The sequence below is a fragment of the Mesoplodon bidens genome (assembly GCF_964165515.1).
Source record: "Mesoplodon bidens genome assembly, chromosome: 4".
Taxonomy (NCBI): domain Eukaryota; kingdom Metazoa; phylum Chordata; class Mammalia; order Artiodactyla; family Ziphiidae; genus Mesoplodon; species Mesoplodon bidens.
The window spans coordinates 32,500,784-32,524,849 of NC_138160.1; the positions used below are offsets into that span (position 1 = coordinate 32,500,784).

Below are 24,066 nucleotides of genomic sequence, written 5' to 3' on the forward strand. Positions count from 1 at the left end.
AAAGATGCTATTGTAAGTGGAAGTGACATGATCAGATTTGGGTTTAGGAAAATAACTTAGCAGTGTGGAGTACAGATTGGATGTGCAGGAAGTATTGGTGGCTGGGAGAGTCAGAGCCATTGTCATCATTATGAGGACTTGGACTTAAATGGCTGTGAGGATAAAATGACATAAACAGATTTGAGTGATACGAAAGAATATTGGTAACTGATTGAATGGTGGTTAGGGAGGAGGGGTGGTGAACACAGAGAGGAAAGTGTTGAGAATTTCTGGTTTAGGTAATGAGAGAGAGAACACAAAGGGTGAAGCAATTTCTCCTTTTGTTTTTGGTAGTCAGAGGAGGGATGGTTAGTTGAGCTTTGGTTATGTTGAACTTGAGTTGCATGGTAGTTGCTGGGTAGAGAAGTTCAAGAGGCAGTCACAAACCCGTGTCTGGAGATCAAGAGGCAGGTTAGAGCTGGAGATGGTGGGAGATGTCATTCAAAGGTGCTAGAAGCTAAGGGAGTGGTAGATGAGCTCACCTAAGCAAGGCTACAGAGTGAGAGGAGATGGTGAGGGGTGAACTTCTGGGAAAGACCAACACCTAAGGGGCCAGCAGAGAATGGGGAGTCAGTGGAAGATACTTGGAAGGAGCAACAAGAGAAGTAGAAGGAGACATAGAGGAGCAGTCATGGTTTCCAAGGAAACCAAGAGATTTCAGAAGCAAGGGTGGGCAACAGTATTGAAAGCTGCAAATAGTCAGGTAAAGATGGAGACATTCCCACTGGGTTGACTGCAGAGTTGTTGTGGTAACTTTGGTAGGAACATCTCTGTTGTTTGCAGTGAGGAGAGGCCAGACGGGAGCAAGTTGAGGAGTGAATAGGAGGCGAGAAGGTAGGGACAACTTCTTTAAGAAGGTTGCATCTCTGGAGAGGAGACAGGGGCATATGCGTGGTGGGGAATAATTGATTGTCTAAGATAAGAGTGACTTGAGCACAGTAAATACTTACGGAAGCATCAGGTAGATAAGGGAGAGGTTGGAGATACAGCAGAAAGAGAGGAGGGGAGACAGATGGAGTTCAGAGGCCAGGAGGTGAACCAAGCCCTAGACCAGTGGTTCACAAACCTGGCTGCCCATATTAGTAACACCTGGAGAACTTTAAACAAACTGACACCCAGGCTCTGCCCCCACAGAAGTTCTGATTTAAGTGGTCTGGAGTGGAATCTAGCACTGATATTTTTTTAGATCTTCGAGTGATTCTAATGTGCTTTCATGGTTAAGAACTACTGTAGTAAGTATTCAATAACTATTTGTTGAATCTTTTTAAAAGTTTTGTCGATCAGTTGATTAGTTCTTAGCAACAATGAATGTTTAATCATTTGCAGAGGATGTTGTGAAGAAATATAAGACAGGATACCTGCTCTCAAGTGGCTTGCGATTCCATGGGAGAAATAGTAATAATTTTTAATATGTATAAGTGCTAATTTAGTGGCACAATACTTGGTAGGGTAATATCAGTTCTGTGTGGTCAGCTGTCAAGGGGAAGATTTTGGCCTCAGAGAAGGTGGAACCTAGGTAAGTGGAGAAAAAGAAGGGTTTCACATGCCTAAGACAATAAGCATTACAATCCTGTTTCTTGAGGACATCCTTGGTACCAGCTACTTTACATACATTATCCCAAATATTGTAACTATGCAAGATAGTTATACATCATCCCCATTTTACAGAAGAAGAAACTAAGGCTCAGGGAATTTAATATCAAGGCCATAGCTAGCAATAAGTGACAGAGTCAGAATTCAAGCCCAGTACTGATTGATTCCAAAGTCAGTATCCTTTCCACAGTGTACTGGGACCAGTGGCACCAGGCTCCCACTTACTATTTGGTACCGTAGTGTTAAGATGGAGCAAGTCATCTTCAGCTGGTACTTTTTGCTCAAGGCTGTTTGTGCAGGTGAAGTTCACACACACATCCATCATCAGTCCTAGTGGTTCTCAATGTGGGTGTTGATGAACCACCAGCAGCATCACTTGGGAACTTTTTAGGAATGCAAATTTTCAGACCTCTTCCCAGATTTACTGAATCTGAAACTTTGTGGGCCAGGCTTAGCAGTTTGTTTTAAGAAGCCCTCCTGGTGATTCTGATGCAGTTTAAAATTTGAGAACCAAAGTTTGAGACCCTAATTTGTGGATATAAATCAAGAACCTCAATTTGCTGTTGTGGCTAGTCCCTGAGCATCTGTGATATGCAAATGGAAAGAAAGAACTGGGGGATTCTAACCCCGGAAAAGATTGTTACCTGAATTCCAGCAGCCAGTACTCTCATTCCAGTACTCTCATTGAAGAACTCAGATGTTATGAGCAACATCTGATAGGGTGAATGAGTCCCAGTTCTACGACAGTATATTGATTCCAATAAAGGATAATTCATTAGTCTTGGGAAATATGTCATGGTGTTTTCCTCTTTGCAAATTAAAAAAACTTGGCCAATCCTAGAGGAAAGCAAAACAATCTCCTAAGCAGATTTCACAGGGGCCTCAAGATGCAGCCCTCATGAGATTGTCTGGTTTGCCTCAAAAGAACTTCTGATCATTGACACATTTCCTGTTTGGTCATTAACAGGAGGAAGTGATCGGAGATTTGAAACCAGGCACTGAATACCGAGTAAGCGTGGCAGCTTACAGCCAGACTGGCAAAGGGCGGCTTAGCTCTCCTCGGCACGTTACCACTTTGCTCCAAGGTAAAATGCGTTCAATTCATTAATAATAAGAAAGTGATGGGTGCTATTCATTCATACCTTCATTCAGTATATCAGTGAGGACCTACTATGTACCAGGCACTGTGCTATGCTAGGCTCTGGGAATTCAGTGGTGAACAAAAACAGGCACAGCCCCTGCCCTCTCAGAAGTGAGTGGCGTGGGTCGAGATGTTATCTGATTAATGTGTGGCCGTGGACAGTGAGAAGGGCTTCCCAGAGTGCTGTAAGATCTTCCGTTGTAAGATCCGATATAGGGGTGCGGTGAGGATTCCCTGAGGACATGACTGCTAAGTGGGAATTAAGTAAGTGGGAGTTAAGAAGGCGAGGAAGGGGAGTGGGAGGAGAGATCTTATAGGCCAGGGGAACCCAACAAAGGCTCATTGAGGTGGTCTGTCCTGGACACTGGGGGACAAAAGTGGCTTGAAGACATCGTTGCTCATAGGAGCTCCTTGTGGAGGGAGAGGCACATGGTAGGCAGGTAGATCCAGTGCATCCGAGGTCTGCCCAGCTGGCTCTGGGAGCGCTCAGAAGGAGCGCGTTCTCCACCCCAAGGCTCAGGGAGGGTTTCAGAAAGAACCATATCTTTGGCCCGGTTTTTGAAACCTGCATAGGGTTTTGCTAGGAAGAGAAGGCAGAAAAAATATTTCTGGCCGAAGCAATAAAGAAAGGCTGGGAAATGTGAACGTCTAGATATGAAAATAGTAACAGCAGTTACCTTGGGGCGATAGGATCATCCTACATCTTTACCCATGAGGCTTTTCCCAAGTGTCCTACCATTGATATGTATTGTGATGATAGGGGGCAGGAAGGGATACACAAAAGAATTGAAAGTAAGTGACAGTAACGCTAAGCATTTAATTTTCCTTGTAGGTAAACATCAATTCCGACATGCTAACAGAGGTTCTAAAGGGTACACATCATTGTGTGTCCTGGGGTCAATAGTCTGGACATAATGCAGTTGGATTTCCAGCCTGGGGTGCTTGAGGAGAAGGGAAGACCAGCTCTCATTGACAAACCTTACATGAATCCAGTTGAGAATCCAGTTGTGATTTTGTGTGTGTGTGTTTATTTGGTTTGGAGTGTGAGGCAGTTCTGAACAGAGATGTTTAAGCTCTAGAAAGCACACATGTTGTTTTATACATGAAACCTCTCCAGCAGCAAAGACCACAGCCAACTCTAGTCGTTCGCTGTCCTGCCTAGATTCCTGCCTGCTTCCAGTAGCACCTCAGCAGCTGCATGTCACTGTGGTTTCTGATTCCGAGGTGGCCCTATCTTGGAAACCTGGAGAGAGTGAAGGAAGCTCCCCTATTCAGTACTATTCCGTGGAATTCATCAGGTAAGTTAGTGGGTCCCATTCAGAAGCCAAATGTACTGACCTCAGTCAGTCCAAACACGATAGAAGACTCCATTGCCTGTGAATTTAAGAGACGACAAAGGCTTGGAGGCCTATATTTAAACTCTGACTTGGGCCAGCACCTGTCCCCAGCCCTCTTTGAGGGTGGGTCATCTGGTTAACCTGTCTGTACCCACCTGACCTCTTCCCCACTTCCCCGCCACAGTCAGACTGTCCTAGACTCTGAAAACTCCCGAGGGACCACTGCCAGCCTGCCTGCATTTCAAGCTCAAAATTTGCCACCCTGGGTTTGAAACATTATGTCTGAAGTATATATTTGGTGGTGACTTTTCTCGAGGGAGAGGAAAAAAAAAACCTTTAAAAACAAGTGCAATGCATTGTTGCCTTTGCATCCATATTGCCTTGGGGAAAGTTTCTTGGTTTGGTTTCAGCTTTTTTCTCTTGTCTACCTCTCCAGCTCTCGTATTCAGATTATCAGAGGTAGAAGAGTGATTGGAAGTTCTTCTAAGAACTTAGAGATGTAAAAACATGGATTCTCAATGCTGCTATGTAATTTTAAGCAAGAACAAAACTGAAAAAACACCCACCCAACCAATGAGCAAAAGTAGTTCCCCATCTAGGGCTCTTCCTCTGAACTCTAGTTGCAGTTGAATTTTGAATTGAAGCCCCTAGCTGATGAAACAATGTTGTTCTCTACATTAAAGGTGATTGGGTTTGTCTGAGACCAGTTGCTTCATGGATTCATAAAGAGTCTTGCTCAGCACCTCATTCCTTAGGCTCTCTGAAGCTGGGGCAAAGGATTCTGCCATGATTTGATTAGCTCTGCTTCTGTTTCTTGACTTCCTAGCCTATTTTTTGGTAGTAGAAAACAGATATTTGTTTCTTCAGAGAAGTACTGCACTGAGTCTCTTTAATGCTTGAGTACAGAGCTCGTTTCAGGCAGGACTTACTGAATTGCAAGTGGCAGAATCTTGAAAGAAGATGAGGCCGTAATGTATTGGCCCCTATGAGTGTCAAGTCCTGTGACAACTCTAAATTTGGGGAAGACTAGTTCCATATCACATCAGCAGTCTGTCTCCATCCATCCCTGTGCTATGCTCCCCCCTTTATTGGCTTCAGTTTCAAGCTCTTCCAGTATGGTGGCAAGATGGCCACCAGGTACTGAAGGCTTGCTGTCTACTAGCTCAGCTCCCCACTGGAAAAGAGTGGGTCTTTCTCAGTGGACCCAGTAGAGTCTCAGTATTCATTCTAGTTGGCCAGGCTCTGGTACCTCTTCATTCGCTGAGCCAATCACTGCAGCCAAGGAGAACAGTACACTGATTGGGCAGATACTCGTCATATTCTGAGCTCTGGAACTAAAGACTGGTGGGTCATTCAGGCCTGGAGTACACAGATTGAGAGTTCAAGAGGGTTGGTTCCTCACAGCGAAGTTGTGCAATTAATGGAAAAGGGAGGAAGAGATGCTGGGAAAATTAAACAATAAATAAATAAAAGATGCCCCCAGCCAAGCTCCAGACCAATGCCCTTCAGTGAGGATAATCTACAATCCTGTTGTTGAACAGATTTAGTAGGCAAAGCCCGGAATGTGCCTGGAGTAGAAAAGATTCTAAGCCTGGTTCCAATAGTAGTTAAACTGCAACAGTGAAAAGTCCTAAAACTTCAGCTTTCTCATCTGTAAAACTTGGAGTGAAACTTAACATTTCTAATTTACTTGTCTAACATCAGCAAAGCAAAATGTAATACTTTAAAATTTTGAAAACTGGGCAACGTTTTTCATAGTAGCCCAGCAGGTCATCTGTGTAACCCTCAGCAAAGATGATAGTTATCATTTACTATTTTTTTTTAACATCTTTATTGGAGTATAATTGCTTTATAGTAGTGTGTTAGTTTCTGCTTTATAACAAAGTGAATCATTAATTTTGTGGTAAAACATGTATTCCTTTTTTAAACTTCAGTCTGGCATATTGGTAAAAGGTGGAAATTGCAGTTTCTTAACCTGTGTGTACAACTGAAAGTAGAAAATGAGATGGATTTAGAGGCAGAACTGCTAAACAGAACTCCTCTACTGCCAGCAGGGGGCCCTGTGCAAGTCACTTCGCCTCTGTAGTCTCAGTGCCTCACATAGTTGAGGGTCCCCAAAAGGAGAGCGTTTTACAAGGACTTGGGTGCAAGTAGTTTATTTTATTTGGAAGCAGGGATGAGAAGGTTGGGAGAGGGATGGAGGACATCTGACTGTGTGTTACAGAAGTCACTTCTGCAGGCAACGGGGGCCTCTATAGGGGCTTAATTCTATGGAGATCTCTCTGGAGCACACAGAATTCCTCTCTCATTTGCCTATCAAAAAGACAAGAGCCATTTACCCGCTGGCTTCTGTCCTCTTTTTGGTTGACTGAAAGTTTCCCCCAGGGGTACAACTTCCCACCCTTCTAGGCTCTGCTGGCCCTTGGATTAAGGAGGCAGGTCCAGGGAAGAAGGAGGAGTGATGTGAGCACAGCATGTGCTTGAGCTTCGATGCTGACCTTGCAAGGCAAGTTGGGCTCACATGAAACTCTCCACATGACAGCCACAGCTGAAATCAGAACTGGGAGAAGGGGAGGTGACACAGGCCCCAGAGGCATTGACTACAATGTCCTTACAATGCAAAATATGGGTGATAACTTCTTCCAGCCTTGTAGCGTGTCCTCATTAGGAGGATCAAGTGAAATCACATATGAGAAACAGCTTTCTACAAAGCTCTTTTGAAATGTCCATGTCAAAAACCAAGCTAAGGAAAAGGAAACAAACAAGCAAAAAAGCAAAAGCCCTATACACCTGTAAGGTATATATGGGTGTTATGTACCTACATTTAACAATTTTAATTCTTCTCCAACAAAAATACATCTTAACATTCAAACCTCTAACATTTGAGGGGCTCAGACCCCAAATTCTTATGTATAAATATTTTTAAAGTATATACCATTTTAACAAACTGTTAAATATTTTTTGTATCTGTTTATCTTAACAAATATACCTCTACAATGTCCTGGAGACATTGTAGATGTCTTCATATTTAGAACTCCTGGATATCTCGGTGTTCCAAATGGAACATGGTCGCATAAGGAAAGCCAGCTCCTGGCTCCAGCCCCTATACTAGGAATTCTGCTCCTGCTATCTCTTCCAGAATATGTAACCTCGGTCGAGTTATTTAATCTCAGGACCTCCATTTCCTCATCTGTAACATCAAGTTCATGCGACCCTCACAGCAGGGTTGTTGCTGATAGTCTTCATAAAGTGTTTATACATAGTAGACATTCAATATCTGTTTATTTCCTTCCCCCCCCACTACCACTATTGCCCCTTTACAAAGAAAGAAATTGGGACTCAATTGCTTAAGTTGCTTTGCCAAGGTAAAATGACTGGTTAGGGACAAAATTAAAATTAGAACTGAACTCTCTCGACTTCCAGCCCAGTGCTCCTTCTACAAAGCCCCATGTCCCCTTCATGTCTGTGATCCACCTTCAGAGATGGAATGCTGGACTCAGCCCGCCTGGAGCTCTGCTGGCTAGGGAAATGGGAAGCCTCATCTTAGGCTGCTGTTTGCCATTATTCCAGAAGGAAAGCTCTTGCAGCTTGTCGTGGCATTTAATGTTTGGCTGCAAAATAAATCCCCACATTCGTTTGTAAACATCTCAGAGTCTATCCCATTTCAGTTGAGAGCCTGAGGATATGTGTTTAAAGAGAGCTTCCCTGGGCTCTAAATCAGAAACTGCAGTTAGTGTGAAAAGCTTTGGGGGCCTACAGTTATCTATTTTTTCCAGAGAGGTCTGTTTAATGTTTAACATTGAATTCTTTTTGCCCAGATACCTACTGTGTACACAAACACCTGTGACAGGTCTCTGGGTGAGCCAAAAGTGTCTTTTCCTATCCCAGAGGCAGGCCTTTGACAGGCCAAGGCTAGGAAAGTGTAGAAATCAGTGTATTGCCAGAAGTTATCCTCAGATTTCACCCATCTGAATGTGAAGTTCTTGTCTGAGTGCTGTCACTGGAGGATTAGCTTCCAGTCCTCTGTCTCGGTAGGTGCTTATTCATCAGTTGCCCTTATTCAGTGAGGATAACGGTGTCAAAGGCATTGTTGGGAAATAGTCTCAAAAATCTTTTAAGGAAAAATGTAAGTGGCTAATAAGAGATTAACCTGAAAAATTACACTAGACCAGGCTATGGGGTCTCATATGGAGAGGGTATGGACTGCTTACTTGCTAGTTTTGTTCATATTTTGGGTGGACATTCCATGTGTTTGTGATGCTGTCTTAGGTCATGGGCTTAGGACCAAGCAAATTTTTGTTCTTCAGCCAGCTTCTGCCTCCTGTAAAATGGAGGATGCCCACAGGGTGAGCACCTTGAAAGGTGCTCTCAGTGATTGTATCAGAGAGGAGACTTGGTCTCTGGCTCAGGCAGGATGAGAGTAATCTTCATAATGTCTCCCAAAGTTGGCCTGGGGACTATTCATCAGCTTCCTTCTTTACAGTAGATTTAAAATTTTTAATCAGTGTAGAAAAGACTTGAAGAGGCAAATTCTAAGTAAGCCTGCAGGCTGTAACGTATTTTGCAAAGTTTTTAAAACTTTTTCTTCCTGCTTTTCTAAAACAGAAAAAAAACATGCATTTGAAGTAGGAAGAATATATATGTATATATTTTTTGCCTGCTGTTGGGTCTTCGTCACTGCACACGGGCTTTCTCTAGTTGTGGCGAGCGGGGGCTACTCTTTGGTGCATGGGCTTCTCATTGTGGTGGCTTCTCTTGTTGCGGAGCACGGGCTCCAGGAGCGTGGGCTTCAGTAGATGTGGCACGTGGGCTCAGTAGTTGTGGCACGTGGGCTCAGTAGTTGTGGCTTGCGGGCTCTAGAGTGCAGGCTCAGTAGTTGTGGCATGTGGGCTTAGTTGCTCCGCAGCATGTGGGATCTTCCCGAACCAGGGCACGAACCCGTGTTCCCTGTATCGGCAGGCGGACTCTCAACCACTGCGCCACCAGGGAAGTCCCAGGAAGAATATTTTATTTCTAAAGTGATACTGAAAATTTCTTTGTGGGCAGCAATCTTAGTGTTCATTAAAATAAGAACCAGGCATAAATATAGCTACCTATGTTTTGAAATATTTTGTCTATAAATATCTGAGAAACTTTCCTCCTTCTGCCTAAGAATTTCCTCAGGGTAAGTGCTTTTCTCATAAGTGAAAAATATATACTATGTTGGCAATGAAAACCCAAAGGCCTGGACAAATAGTCCTTACCAGTAATGTTTCAATTGGGGTGCTGTGTTCCATATATGCTATCTATCAGGTTGGTTAAAGGTGAAAACAGTTTTCATTTAACTTACCTATACAGTTAAGTCCCCTACATATGAATGAGTTCCGTTCTGAGAGCACGTTTGTAAGTCCAATTTGTTCGTAAGTCCAACAAAGTTATCCTAGGTACCTAACTAACACAATCAGCTATATAGTACTGTACTGTAATAGGTTTATAATACTTTTCACACAAAGAATACATAAAAAACAAACACAAGAAATGAATAAAACATTTTTTAATCTTACAGTACAGTACCTTGAAAAGTCCAGTAGTACCAGCTATATCACTGCTGCTTTAACACTTGCTTCCGGACATCCTGGGCTTGAAATAAAGATACTGTACTACCGTCTCTATACAGTACTGTACGGTTAAGTACACAAAAGCACAACCACTTGTAGAGGATGCACGCATGTGACAACGTACGCCAGACACATGAACTAGCTTACATGACTGGACAAGTGAACGCATGTTCGCATCTTTGAAAGTTCCCAACTTGAAGGTTCGTATGTAAGGGACTTACTGTAGCTTTTCTGTAGGTGTAACCTGATTGGTTAAAACTGCTTCAGTGTTTTGTATTGTCAGTTTTTGGAAAGGACAGATTAAAGCTTTCAGTGGCTATTTTTAATATAAAGTCCACCAAGGCTAATTTTGGGTGCATGTGAAAGTTCAAAATATTTCTGTGTGTTTTAGGGACATAGGTCAAGAAATGATCTCAAAAATCTCAGCCCAAGACACTAATACTAATAAATATGAAAGAGCAATGCTTCCTTTCTTTTCCCTTTCACACCTTTCTGCCTAAATAATTCCCTGGTCCCTTGCAGATGCCTTCTATAATAAGACTTGCAAAATTCATCTTCACGCAGAGCTGCTTTTAAGCTGATGGCAATGTCTACATATTGGTTTTACTTGAGAATCTCAAGGTCATGCACACCTGGCTGGTACATTGAAATTATTATTTCAAAATAATTTTGAAAATTATTTTACAGATTGATATTTTTGTCAAAAGTCATCTGTCTTTCCATCCCATCATCAGCCGACAAGTAACAAATGAATTTAATTAGTTTCCTCCTAAGAAGTGACCCTGCAAAGTCTGTTACTGACATGAGGATCAAGTCCGGGATTCAGAGCGGAAGCTGAACGGCTTATGGATTCTCCTTGAACAGTTTTAAGGGGTGATGTGATATGACTTATGGTCAAGGGCACAGGCTATGAAAGTTAAAGAAGTGTTTCATTCAGAAGCGAGACTTACAGTCCAATGCTTGGTATCATCTCTCAGGTTTAAGTTTGTCCAAATGTGGAATCAGAAGACACAGCTCTGAGCTGGCCACTAATCCTGGGGACAAATGGCTTTATTCCAGTTTTAAGCTTCCTTACATATGAAATAAGGCTGGACTGCTTGACCTCTAAAATCTGGTGGCTCTGATTTTCTGTCCTCATGACAAAGGTGAGGAAGTATAGGCGGTTTATTACACAGGGCTCTGGACCTAGCTTCCTGGTCCAACCCTTACCTCCACCACTTTTGAACCATAAGATTTTAGTTGCATTATTTAACTTCTCTGTGCCTCAGACAGAAGAATGGGGATAATAATTTACTTACCTCATCGAGCTGTTGTGAGATAAAGCGAATTGATGCACACAAAATGCACAGAAGAGCACCTATTATACAGTAAGTGCTCAGTCAATGCAAGCTGTTCTTATTAAGGCTTTTATGATAGGTCTTTCCTGCTTTCCTTTATAGCCATGTTCTTTCTCCGCTAAAGGTCTTTATGCTTGCTATACTCTGCCAGGATATATCTTCTACTTCTTTACCTAGTTAACTCTTGTTCATCCTTCAGTTCCCCTGCTTAAGTACCACCTCCTCCAGGAAGCCTGCCCTGAACCCTGCCCCCCACCTCAGACTAGGTTAGGTACACCTGCAACATTTACGAGCAACACTCAGCACACTTGTAGTTAATTGCTTGTTCGAAGTCTGTCCTCCCTGCCAGGACATGAGGGCAACGTCTTGACTGGCTCCCTTCTGTGGAATATGGCACCTACATGAAGTAAACATAGCACGTGTCAAGTAGGTGCTGGAGAACATTTGGATACAGGCAGTCATGTGATTGAATCCAGATAGTGACAACTAGCTGCCACCTTGTGCAAGATCCTTGACCTCTCTGAGCCTTACTTCCCTTGGCTGTAAAGTAGGGATGATAATAGTGGACACCTCAGTAGGGTTGTGAAGATAAATAGATGTCTGTACAGTACTTAGAAGAGTGGCTTATGGAAGAATATATATATATATTTTTAACTTATTTATTTTTTTTGCGGTAAGTGGGCCTCTCACTGTTGTGGTCTCTCCCATTGCGGAGCGAAGGCTCAGCGGCCATGGCTCACGGGCCCAGCCGCTCTGCGGCATGTGGGATCCTCCCAGACCGGGGAACGAAACCATGTCTTCTGCATCGGCAGGTGGACTCTCAACCACTGTGCCACCAGGGAAGCCCTGGAAGAATATTTTTAAGTGTCAGTTCTTTTCCTTACCTTGAGCCCCACGGTAATGGAAGTGTATTGACATACTAGTCACAGGAGATTGAATGAATCCTTTACCACTGATTTCTAAGGCCACGGCAGAAACCAATATCATTCCTTACTAACTGCAGAAATAAAAGGCAAACAAAATCCAACCTGGATCTGCATGCACGTCCCCTTTCCTTCCCCCCGACCCAAAGTTACTTATTGCTTTTGTTTTCTCATCATAAAAGGGATAGTGGTATGTGGTAAAGCTTCAAATAATACCTAATGTATAAGACTAACTGGAAAGCTGCCATTGCGATTTTATTTCATATTAATGATAACTTGTGTTTTGGAGCCCTTCATACCTGCAAGTGAATTGCCAACTTTTTCCATAGCGTTTTACTAGAACTTATAGCAATAACTGGGCAAATGGCTGCAATATTTAACAGTGATGTAGCCCTGTGTTGGTTTTCCTGCCCCCCAAAATTATAGAGCTTGATATACTTAAAGAATTGTTCTTATACAATTAATCAATTTTGAGGAGAAAGGGGAAAAACAGCAACAAAAATCTCCCTTTCTTTTCAAGAAATTGTCTAGGAAGTTGTGCTGTTTAAGTATAAGCCTTCCTTACAGCCAACAATAGAATTAGAAATAAGCAAGAGTGGGCTTGTTTGGGTGTCAGCTGACATTTCATATTAACAAGTGGTGTTTTGTGAAAAATTCCTTTTTCTTACCTTTAGTTTCCAAATTGAAAATCTCAGAACCACTTTCCAGAGTGGTATGTAGTCCCAGAAATTCTGGTAGCCATCAAGTTCCTCCATTCAGGATCAAATGGAAGGGCGATTCTGAACGTTTTTGCAGAAGTTTGACCTAGAGTTCTACAAATTGATCCCTTAAAGCTTCAAGCCTTCCTACCGTGAGCTTTCCTGATGTAATCCCTGGTCAGACTGATGGGAGTTGACACAAATTGAATTCTTGGGTACCAGTGTTGGGAGCCATTTGTAAACTGTAAATGAAAGTGTGCCCTGCAGTTGCCCCATCAGGGACAAATTGCCAGCTGAGTTTATCATTACCTCATTTTATCCATCTGTTTGTCATTTGGTTGGGTGGAATCAATTCATAAATAAAGAAATATGGCTGAAAGCTGCAGGTCAAATAATACATCTTTCTTTTTTTTTTTTTTTCTTAACTGTGATTACTTAGTGGTTTTGGACTTCCCTCTGCAATTTATTTTAGTGTAGAGCAAATCCTGCATAAAACCAAGTCTGTAAAATTGAGAGGGACTTGGAGGCCTTTCCGAGCAGGAGGTTTTCTTTCACTCCTGTCGTATTTACCCTGGATAACTATGGGATCTTAAAGCAGGCTGCTTAACCGGTAGTCTGTGGATCCCCAAGGGGCTCATGGATGGAAGGCAAGGGGTCCCTGAACTTTGGTTGGACAAAAATTACGCTCTTAGTTTTACCGACTGAAATGTAATGTTTTCTTCAAATATGAATGTAATCAACAAGCTGCAGTGGCATTAGCAATTCCTGTGACTTTGTCACCATTAGAGTCACAGATATGTTCTTATCCCATTACAATTGTTGCACATATCACTCACATATTTATGGTTATCACTACTGTGAAATTATTAAATCTATTGCTAAGTGTTGTTATTTAATGTGTTAATGAAGAAGTATGTATATTAATATATCATAATTTTTTATTGTTTTGGTAATTGCTTCTAGTATAACTGGTTTCCTTTGTGATCCTATGCATTTTATGCATTTAAAAATATTATTCCAAGAAGGGATTCACAGATTTCCGCAGACTGTCAAAGTAGCACAAACAAGGTTAAAGACTGTTGTCTTAAACGTTTTTTTTTGGGGGGGGGGTTGCATTGGGTCTTCGTTGCTGTGCGCAGGCTTTCTCTAGTTGTGGCGAGCAGGGGCTACTCTTCATTGTGGTGCACAGGCTTCTCATTGCGGTGGCTTCTCTTGTTGCGGAGCACTGACTCTAGGCGTGTGGGCTTTAGTAGTTGTGGCACGCGGGCTCAGTAGTTGTGGCGCACAGGCTTAGTTGCTCTGCAGCATGTGAGATCTTCCTGGACCAGGGCTCGAACCCTTGTCCCCTGCATTGGCAGGTGGATTCTTAACCACTGTGCCACCAGGGAAGTCCAAGACTGTTGTCTTAGACCAGGGGTTGGCAAATTTTTCTGCAGAGTCAGGTAGTAAATATTTTGTGCTTTGCCAGCTTTGTGGTCTTTTTCTCAACTATTGAGTTCTGCCATTGTGGCAGGAAAGCAGCCTAGACAATACCTAAACAAATAGTTGCGGCTGTGTTTCAATAAAAGTTTATTTACAAAAACTGGCAGGCAGCTGAAGTTTGCTACCCGCTGGTTTAGGGCATTGTGTTATTGCTAATGTCTAAGTTTGAAGATATTTTAATTGAGCTCAATTCACCCTTTACTGGATACTTACTATGTGCATACATTCATCCAAACATGTATGTATTGAGTATCTTCCATGTGCAAAGCATGTGCAAGAGATTTCGGGGTGAATCAGCCATTGCCTCTCCTTGGACAGTCCAGTGGGGAAGGCAGGTGAGCAGAGTCCAGAGCTGTGAGTGTTGCGGGCAGGGGTGGGGGCCAGGGGCCTAGAGGAACACAACCTTGACATCTAACCCAGTTTTGAAGGAATCTGGGAAGGCTTCTTACAGGAACTAAGGAGGACATATCAGCAATAACCAGGCACAAGGGGAGGGAGGATGCAGTGTGAAAAGGCTCAGGCCAGAAGAAGCTACTCAAGCAGTGGCTTGGAGGCAAAAAGAAAATGTTCTTGGACTTGCTCAGAAGCCTGGAGCTCTGTGTAGTGAGAGATAAGGCTGGGTAGGTAAGCAAGGATTGGAGCAGGAAAGTCTTTATAAGGATCTCCTTTTGTCCTGACAGGAACAGGGAGCTATGGGAAGGGTTAAGCAGAAAAGGAATTGGTAGTATTTACATTTTGAAAGATCATGCAGACATTCCAAGGAGCACGGAAATGAATAAAACAATCAGCATGTTAATGCACTCACAGCCTAGTAGGGAAGACAGAAATGTAAAATTCCATTAGAAGGTGGAATATTCAGTGTAATGGTAGAATCAGGTTTAAGCGGTAGGAGAATCCAGAGAAGAATTTTTTCAATTCTGTGTCTGAAAGGATGCTTAGAAGGAATAACATGAAGGAAAATATTGAAGGAAGGAGCCTCCAAATAGCCCAAGGTCCTCCAGAAAACATTAAACCATGGAATGCTAGGTCCCATACTGAGGGAGGGAGGACACACATGGTCCCCTCCATCTCAGACCTATAGAGTGGTCTCCACTGTCAAGGCCATTCTGGATGTTCTGTGGATCCCCTAGAGGGCTATTTTCTTCTCCAAAGAGTTCCTCTCTCAGAAGTATTTTCTTAGCTGGATTTAACCATTCCTAACCCAGTTTCCTAGTTAATGTCTCTAACATGCTTGAATATCACTCCCCACCTCAGCTTGAACTTTCTAGAGAAGGGGTTCTCAACCCGTGGGCTCATTAGAAGGTAAAGAAATCAGCTGAGGGGGTCCTGACCAACAGGTTTTCAAAAGTAAAATGAAACAGAAAAGAAAATATCAGAAGGCATCACACGTAATAAAAATAAGAATTATTTTGTGAAACTTGTGTTTCAGCTGTGTGTGCATATTTGTGGTGTGTACCGGGTCACTATGTTCAATGTATGTCTTATTGTGGATCATTCACAAATGTTGAAACACAGTGCTCTAGAGAGTGATGTATCTAGAGCATACTTGGAGTTTAACAGGCTGCATTTCCACTTTATGAACATTTATCTGTAAGTCATAAATTTGTCTTCATGGCTGAAAAAATCTGTTTTCTTTATTCTCGGAGTTTTAGAGTTGGAAGCACCATCTAAGGTATTCTAGAAGAAAAACTTCTTGTCCAGTGTTTTTCAAATTATGGGTCACAACACTTCAGTGGGTGGTGAAATCAGTTTAGTGGGTTCTCAGAATTTTTAAAAAAAGAAGAAAAGAAAGGAAATGAAGAGAAAGAAGAGGAAATAGCAAAGTGAATAACATAGTAAGGATAAGTACTTTTTCTTGAAACTTTTTTCAGTTTTGTACTCACATGTGAGTCATATACATATAGTATACATATATGAATAGGTATATTGGGTTGCTATACAAAAATGTATTTCCTACTGTGAGTTGAGGTCAGAGACATTGAATGAAGTCCAACCTCTTACTGTGTTCAGGAAGTAGTTGGTTACATTTCTGATGGATGGCCACCCAACCTCGGCTTCAAGACAGCTGCTGATGCAGAGCTCAGCCCTTTCATGCAGTTGACTTTGTTGTCAACCATTCCTAATTGCCATCAAAGGGTCGGTCTTCTTTATAATGCACTGCCATTGGCTTCCCTGTAAGGAGCCATTGGGCCTCCTAGTCCAATATGGATAACACAGAAGGCATCTTCACCATCTTCATTTGACTGTCTATCTCTTATCTAACGACACTGGCATACGTTCACTATATCCTCTCTACCCCAAGCCAATCAATACCAGCCCTTTGAACTCTGCCTCAAGTGGAGATGGGTCTAGAGCACTTCTGCCAAGTGATCAACCTAGAAAACCACTTTTTCCAAGGATATGGACACTAGGCCTTTTCAACAGCAAGTAGTCCAGAGAATTCATATTGAGTTTGTGATCAATGCCCCCTGCCTTCCCCATAGATCTTTGCCACACCAGGTTTTCTCTGCCTTATTTCTAGGCCATTGGCTTTTTAAAAAAACCTAATATAAGATTTTACATTTATCATTTGAGTTGGCTTTGCCCTTGTGTTTCTGCACACGGAAGTCATTTTGACGTTTTATTCTGTCATGAATGTCTTGTGAGGTCACGTCCCAAGCAACTATTTGCATTTCCTAAAGTTCTTTTTCAGATAGTTTGTTAGTGTATATAAATGGAACTGATTTTTGCTTTGTTTTGTTTTTTGTATCTTGCAACTTTATTGAATTTGTTCATTAGTTCTAACAGTTTTGGGTGGAATGTTTAAGGTTTTCTATATATGATACCATGTCATCTGCAAACAGAGACAATTTAACTTCCTCCTTTCCAATTTGGATGGCTTTTATTTCCTTTTCTTGTGTAATTGCCCTGGCTAGGACTTCTAGTAGTAGGTTTCTTAGAAGTGGTCAGAGTGGACACATTTGTTTACCCTTGTTCCTGATCTTAGAAGAAAATTTTTCAGCTTTTCACTGTTGAGTATGATGTTAGCTGTGGGCTCGTCATATATGGCCTTTATTATGTTGAGGTAAATTCCTTCTATACCTAGTTTGTTGAGAGTTTTTATCGTGAAGCGATGTGGACTTTTGTCAAATGCTTTTTCTGCATTTATTGAGATGGTCCTCTGGTTTTTTTCTTTCATTTTGTTAATGTGGTATATCAGATTTATCAATTTGACTATGTTGCATCCCAGGGATAAATTCCACTTGATCCTGTAAGATCATTTTAATGTGCTGTTGAATTTTGTTTGCTAGTATTTTTTATATTTCTGTGAAAAATGCCATTGGAATTTTAATAGGGATTGCTTTGAATATGTAGATTGCTTTGGATAATATGGACATTTTAACCACACCTCGAAGGTATCACCTACAATTTCTACTTATAGTTTTTTCAAGTTAAAATTTTAAAGTCACTTGCAAAGTTATCTGACTACAAAATCATTCTAGAATTTTATAATCTGCTTTTCACTCTTTTACAGTTGCCTTGCTTTCACTTACTTCAAAGGCAATTATGTTTTAGTGGTTCAGCTTTACCAAGTCTTTCAAAACCATTAAACATAGCTATCACTATATTTTTTACTCATATTCACTAGTTTATATAATATGGCATTAAATAACATAATTACAATAACAAACATGAAAGTCATAAATAAATTTAGAAATAAACACAATGGACTCTTGATAAGCCAACACCTGAATTAGTGGGAACTAATGAGGATCATTGGTTAATCTAACAAACTGGTAGAGGCTGACAAGGAAAGCTTTGACTATGTGTGATATGCAGAGGTGCCGTATATTTATTTACCTACTTACTTATGGCTAATGTTTTTATATATTATACCAATCTTTTATATAGGTTAATTGATCATTCATGTTAGGAACCCATATTATTTATTCTTTTTGGATATTCCACACTATATTTTACATGTAGTTGGTGCTTAATTTATCCACATTCATACATAGAGCTAATGCTGCACTCATCTCTTCTCCACCCAGAGGTGCCCTATTCCTTTTCAGTTATCACAACTCAAATATATTTGAAATCTAACTTAAATTCTTCCTGGTCTCATATACATTCCCCAGGATGCCAGTTCACATTGACCTGTTCAAATATGGCTCTTGAAATATGCAACTTTGCACTGGCTTCCTAATTGTCCTTAGATGTATTATCTACCAATTAAATTATAAAGTCCCTGAGAATGGAGTTGTGTTTATAGTTCCTTAGAGCCTCCCAGAACATAACTTCTGTGATGGATGCATGGTTGATAATCATTAATCACTTGCCAACTGAATAGCCCAAGGCAGTCACCTACTGGGTTTGATGGTACCAAGAAAAATGATTGTCCACTAAGGGTGAACTTGGCAATAGTTGAGGTGGTCAAAATGCCACAAGAAAGGGAAGAAAACAGAAAAATATACCACCCTGTGGTATTATGACTTTGGATAAATTATTTTCCTTCAGTGTCCATGTGGGTAGAATGAGAGAATGGACTAGACAGTGACTCTAAAAGTTTTGGGATCACGATTATCTTTGAGAATCTGATAAGAAGCTGAGGACACTTTTCTTAGGAAAATGAAATGAAGTTCACACATAGAATCTTGCATGTAATTTCTGAGAGCCCTCAGACACTTGGACCAAACAATCTCTAAGATTCCTGATAACCAGGCTAGATGCTAATATTGCCAGTGGTAATGCTTCCTCCCACCAAAACGAGCCAGTGGGTGTTTTGATTACTTGAACCAGCTAACTGGGTTTTGAATAGTCACTGCTGACCATATTGTATCTGCCCCACCTGAACTCCCCCGCCCAACCACCTTCCAAAGGTGTCCTACGGAACTCCTGAGATACAGGATGCACAACAAACCCTATCCCGCTATTTGGAAAAGTTTTTAAGAGCCTGCCCTACTGCTGGCTGCCCATCTTTACCTGGGATGGCTGCACTTTCTTAGGCTGCTTCTTCCCCTCTAGGCTTTTCCTGGTTGGGGCAATTGGGAGGCTAGTGTTGCTATGGTGATTTGACTGGCAACTTTGTAGTTAGGATGATTTTCTTTAGTGAAAAAAGATAAAGTTATTGTTTGAGGATGAACTAAGACAATACTTTTGCCTGAGTATCTCTCTCTCAACCTTGCCTTTGCACTTTTGTACCTCAAGAGACTCTAAAAACATTTAAATGCAAAACCCATGACAAAATCAGAGGCAAAATATTAAAGGTTTTGGACTGGTATTCAATCTACATGAGCTTTCCTGTCTCACTGTATGTAATGAAATTAAATGTTAATGATGTCAATCTCTTATTCGCTGAAAATGTAGCTTTCTTTCTTGCATTAAATGAGCAAATAGAAAATAATCTCTTTTTTTGTGGGGGTTGGGAAGCTGTAATTTTTTACATGAAAATTGTTGCAGATATTTGCAGGTAGCCCTGGGTTGACAGTGGCACATTCTGAGAGCAGTGACAGGTCCTTTCCTCTATAAATGTCACAAGGGAAACTTAGCAAAGGCTAACAGGAGAGTTTTATCTAAAGATCATATCTTTCCTGACTTTACTGTTAGGCATCCCTGTGGCTTTCCTCTGTGAAGTGATTTTGTTCTAATTTGAGTTTGTAAATGTGTTTCCTTCCACTCACTGAGGTTTTCTCTTTGATGACAAAGTTAGTTTACATGAGAAATCCATCTTTAGGGAAAGGATACCGAGAAAGAGAAATGAGCCCTACATCCTACAGTGGTCATGCTTGTGACCTCTGCTCCTCCAAACACATGGATTCTTGTGAGATATGGGCCCCATAAACTTTTCTTCAGCACAGTGAGCCCAAGGAAGCATCTTTTGCTGGGCTTAAGGACTCCATCTGGCTTTCAACAATTCTTGCTAATGAAAAACTAGGAGAGCACATATTAGAGAAATCCTTGTACCATCCAGGCATCTCCTTTTAGCAAAATGAATCTTTACCTCCTTGCCTATTAAGTTGTTCATAAAGGGCAAACATCAATATTTTTTGCTTCCTGCCTTCCTCTAAATATCTGTGAGAAGAGGGGTTTAACAATAGAAGAGCTGAGAGGTTGGTCAGGGAGCAAAGTAAAAGATGGAGAATCCCCCAATCCCTATCACCCCAATTTTTCATTCAGCATCAAGGATCTTCTTAATCTAATCTTCCCCCATCAACCCAATTTGGCCTCACCATTTATCAGCTGTGTGACCTCAGGCAAGTTACTTACCTATTCTGTGCCTTAATTTCCTCTTCAAAGAAATGGGGGGGCTGTTTAATATTAGTATCTACTGTATAGAGTAATTGTGAGAAGTAAATGAGTTAAACTATTAAAAAAAATGCTTGATATGCATTGAAGAACATGATAAATGATAGCTATTATTAGTTATTAACAAAACCTCTCCACTCCAGTTAGGCCATTTGCACTGTCCCCCAGCCATGCACAAAGATTCCCAAATTTCATTTTGTAGTTCTTATTACCTGGAAAGCTCTCCTTTCTCCCTCCAACTAGGAAGTCCATATAGAATAGCACTGGCCAATAGTAAATGCAAACCTATATGAAATTTTAAGTTTTTTGATAGGGGCATTTAAAGGGTAGTAAGAAACAAGTGAAATTAATTTCAATAATATGTATTTTTAACTCACTGAATCCAAAATATCATCATTTCAACAGGTAATCAATATAAATATTAATGAGATATTTTACACTTAAAAAAATCCATTGTACATTTTACACTCACAGCACATCCCAATTCAGACGAGCCACATTTCAAGTACTGACTAGCCACGTGCGCTAGTGCTACTGCATTGAAGCTCATGGGTATAGAGTGAGCAGGTGGCCAAGGGTTGCCTGCCAGCTCTGTGAGGTGGGTACATCCCTTACATAATGGCTAATCCATGCTGAGCATTTACAGTGTGATGCTGTTACCGAACCAAACTTGGGTCTGCTTGCCCGAGCGCAGTAAAGCCGATCTACTGACACCAGGTTGTGGTGAAGGAAAGTGCAGCGTTTATTGCGAGGCACCAAGCAAGGAGTCCAGGTAGCTAGTGCTTAAAAGACCCGAACTCCCCAAAGGCTTTCAGGGAAAGGTTTTTAAAGGCATAAGGGAAGGGGGTTGTGGGGTGTGTGATCAACTCATGGACACTCCTCTGATTGGCTGGCGGTGAGATAATTGTGAGTCAATATCATCAACCTTCTGGTTTCAACCAGTCTGGGCTGTACGTGCCTGTGAGCAGCAGACAGTTAACTTCTTCCACATGGTGGGTGTTTCAGTTTCTGCAAAACAGCTCAAAAGATGTGGCTCAGAATATTATCTATAGCCCTTGAGGAGGAACTAAAGGTCTTTGACTTTGTTGAATGGCTAAACTATTATTATTTTAACTTGTTTGACGTTTTTTTTTTCCTTTCTCACTTTTCTGATTAAATTTATTCTTTGACTAAAGTTTTTCTACAGGCAAAAGGCAGGCTGAGGACATTGGGAAGAGGGGGCTCCTGTTCTGGGAGGGCCCCATAGGGTCCTGCTCAGTTACATTGCCAGGCACTGTGCTGGGATACAGAGCTCATTTCTCCTTTATGACGGCCCTCTTAAGTAGGTACTTTTATCACCCCATTTTACGGATGAGGAACTAGAGACTTAAAGAGGTGAAATAGCAGCTAGTGATCAATAGAGGCAGGATTTGAACAGCTCAGCCCAACTCCAGAGTTTGTTCTCTTACCCCCTGTATGCTGTCCCCCAGATGGAAGCTAGACTTTTTTTTTTGATCCTTTTATAATTCTTTTTTAACAAACGTCTCCAGGGATAGGGGACCAGGGGAGGGGGGAGGAGGGGGAGCAAGGCCCCAGACCCGCAACCCTTCCCCACCCACCCCTTTCCCCCTTATATATTTATAATCTATATACAAGCCCCAGGAGGTGGGGGCAAAGGGTGCTCCCTCAGTGGGGTGGGGGCAATCCAGGCTCCTTGTCCCATGGGGACCCAGGCTCCTGTGCCCTTCGGGACAGTGCTTCCTGAGAAGGTGGCCCTGTCCGCTCCCAGTGCTTCAGCGTCTAGCTTCGGGCATCCGGTGGGGAGGCCTGCTGGTAGAGGTCGATGCTCTGGCTGTGGAAGACTCCACTGTAGGTGGAAGGTGGGACCTTGAGATGGGAATTGAGGCCAGAGAAAGACCTTCCAGCTGGAGGAGTACGTGATGACCCAGGTCCCCCAAGGTTGCTGTTCAGTTTTCGATAATCCTGGAATGGCTTTAGTTCTACTGGGTGCAGCTCTGCTCGCCCCAAGCTAGGGCCGAAGGGCCTGGCAGGTGAAGGCAGCACCCGCGTAGCAGGAGCAGGCGGGGGCCACACAGCCAGGCTGGAGGGCCGCAGAGCAGGGCCCACAGGTAACAGAGAAAGGGGGGGTCAGGCAGGAGGCGGCACTGGTGGCAGGGAGCTGCAGTTCACCACAGGCAGCTGTGAGTCCACCGTGGGTGGAAGCTTCTTCTGGGCAGGGGCCCCGCAGGGAAGGAAGCCACTTTGGCCGCCAGGTTGCAGAGGAGGAGAATAAAGATCTGAAGGGGATGGCAGATCCTGTCGCACCTGAAGCAAGGGTAGGTCTGGCAAAGGGCTGGAGCAGAAAGCTGGAGGGTGGAGGAAGGAAGGTGGAGGGTAGAGAACTCCTCCAGCTGGTGACTTCCCCAGCTCTGTTGCTTGCAGTGTGGAGAAATCCAGAAACTGGCCCTTGACAGCTACCCCAGAGAGCAGTGCCGAGGGTCGGGCTGGGCCTGGGAGGAGGTACGGGGCTGTGATCTGCAAGGGTGCAATGAGGGTGTCCCAATGGCGGAAACCTCCGTCATTGGGATATAGCTGAGAGGCTGTGGCTCCCCCTGAAACCTGAGAACTGGGAGGCCCAGGGCTGCCATAGAAGACCTCAGGGTACAAGCGTTGGCCTGATGAACTGGTCTCTGGGCCACAGTGCCCGGAACCCAGGTGCTTGGATTGTGGCTCCGCTGAGGCAGAAGCACTGGGGAACAGCTCCCAGTCTCGGGCGATGCGAATGGCCTCAGTGACTGATACCGTTAGCTCCTCCTCTGCTTTTCAACCGTCTCCCACCACTAGGCACAGGTCCGAGTCCATGCAAACATTCGGCAAGTTGGCACACTTGTAGTTTTGTGAAGAGTAAGAATGGCCATGCTACAGAATCTTCTTGGGTTTTCCCATGGCAGTTCACTCAATTAGTCACCCTAGAACATTTATATTTGTTTATTTTGTGAACAGATTGTGAATAGATGGAATCTGTGCTCTCCTGACCCCTGGGAATGGGAACTATCAGGGGAAGGCTTGTTTACGAAACATCTGGAAGGCAGAGTCCTTGAAACCGAATTCCTATGTGGGGATCTTTTTACCACAGTCAAGGCCATGCAAGGAAAAGTGGGTGATCTTTAAACAGTGCTTAGAACTGGCCCTAAAAAGGATCTACTTTCTTTTATTGGCAAGAGCTTAAAAATCATGACCTGGGATTTCAAATCCAGATCACTTTTAGGTGGGAAATGTTCACTCATTTTGATGTCTTGCTTCCAGAACTCAAATGCTGTTAGTTGACATAGCCAGCAAACTTTCCTTCCCTCTGCTGTAACTGAACTACTGCTTCTCATTCTGTTTTGTTTTTTAATCAACAAAGGCCAGATTTTGACAAGAGTTGGACCTTAATCCAAGAGCAGCTCCAGATGGATTCCATGGTCATCAAGGGCCTCGATCCGGACACCAGCTACCAGTTTGCCGTGAGGGCCGTGAACCCCCACGGTCTCAGCCCCCGTAGTCAGCCCAGTGACACCATCCGAACCGCCTGTGAGTACTGCGGTCCTTCTGAAGGACAGACAGACGTAGCTGCGTTGCTGGGATTGACTCCTGAGGACCCACTTGACGGAGG

General features: G+C 42.7%; 1 protein-coding gene across 1 annotated transcript in view; it reads left to right on the top strand.

Annotated features, from left to right (window-relative positions):
* EGFLAM (EGF like, fibronectin type III and laminin G domains) overlaps positions 1-24,066 on the top strand; it is a 172,955-nt gene that overhangs the window by 60,689 nt on the left and 88,200 nt on the right. The window contains exons 5-7 of the mRNA XM_081230395.1: positions 2,600-2,717; positions 3,936-4,071; positions 23,818-23,984. Coding sequence (XP_081086521.1) covers positions 2,600-2,717; positions 3,936-4,071; positions 23,818-23,984 — 421 coding nt within the window. The remainder of the gene's footprint in view (positions 1-2,599; positions 2,718-3,935; positions 4,072-23,817; positions 23,985-24,066) is intronic.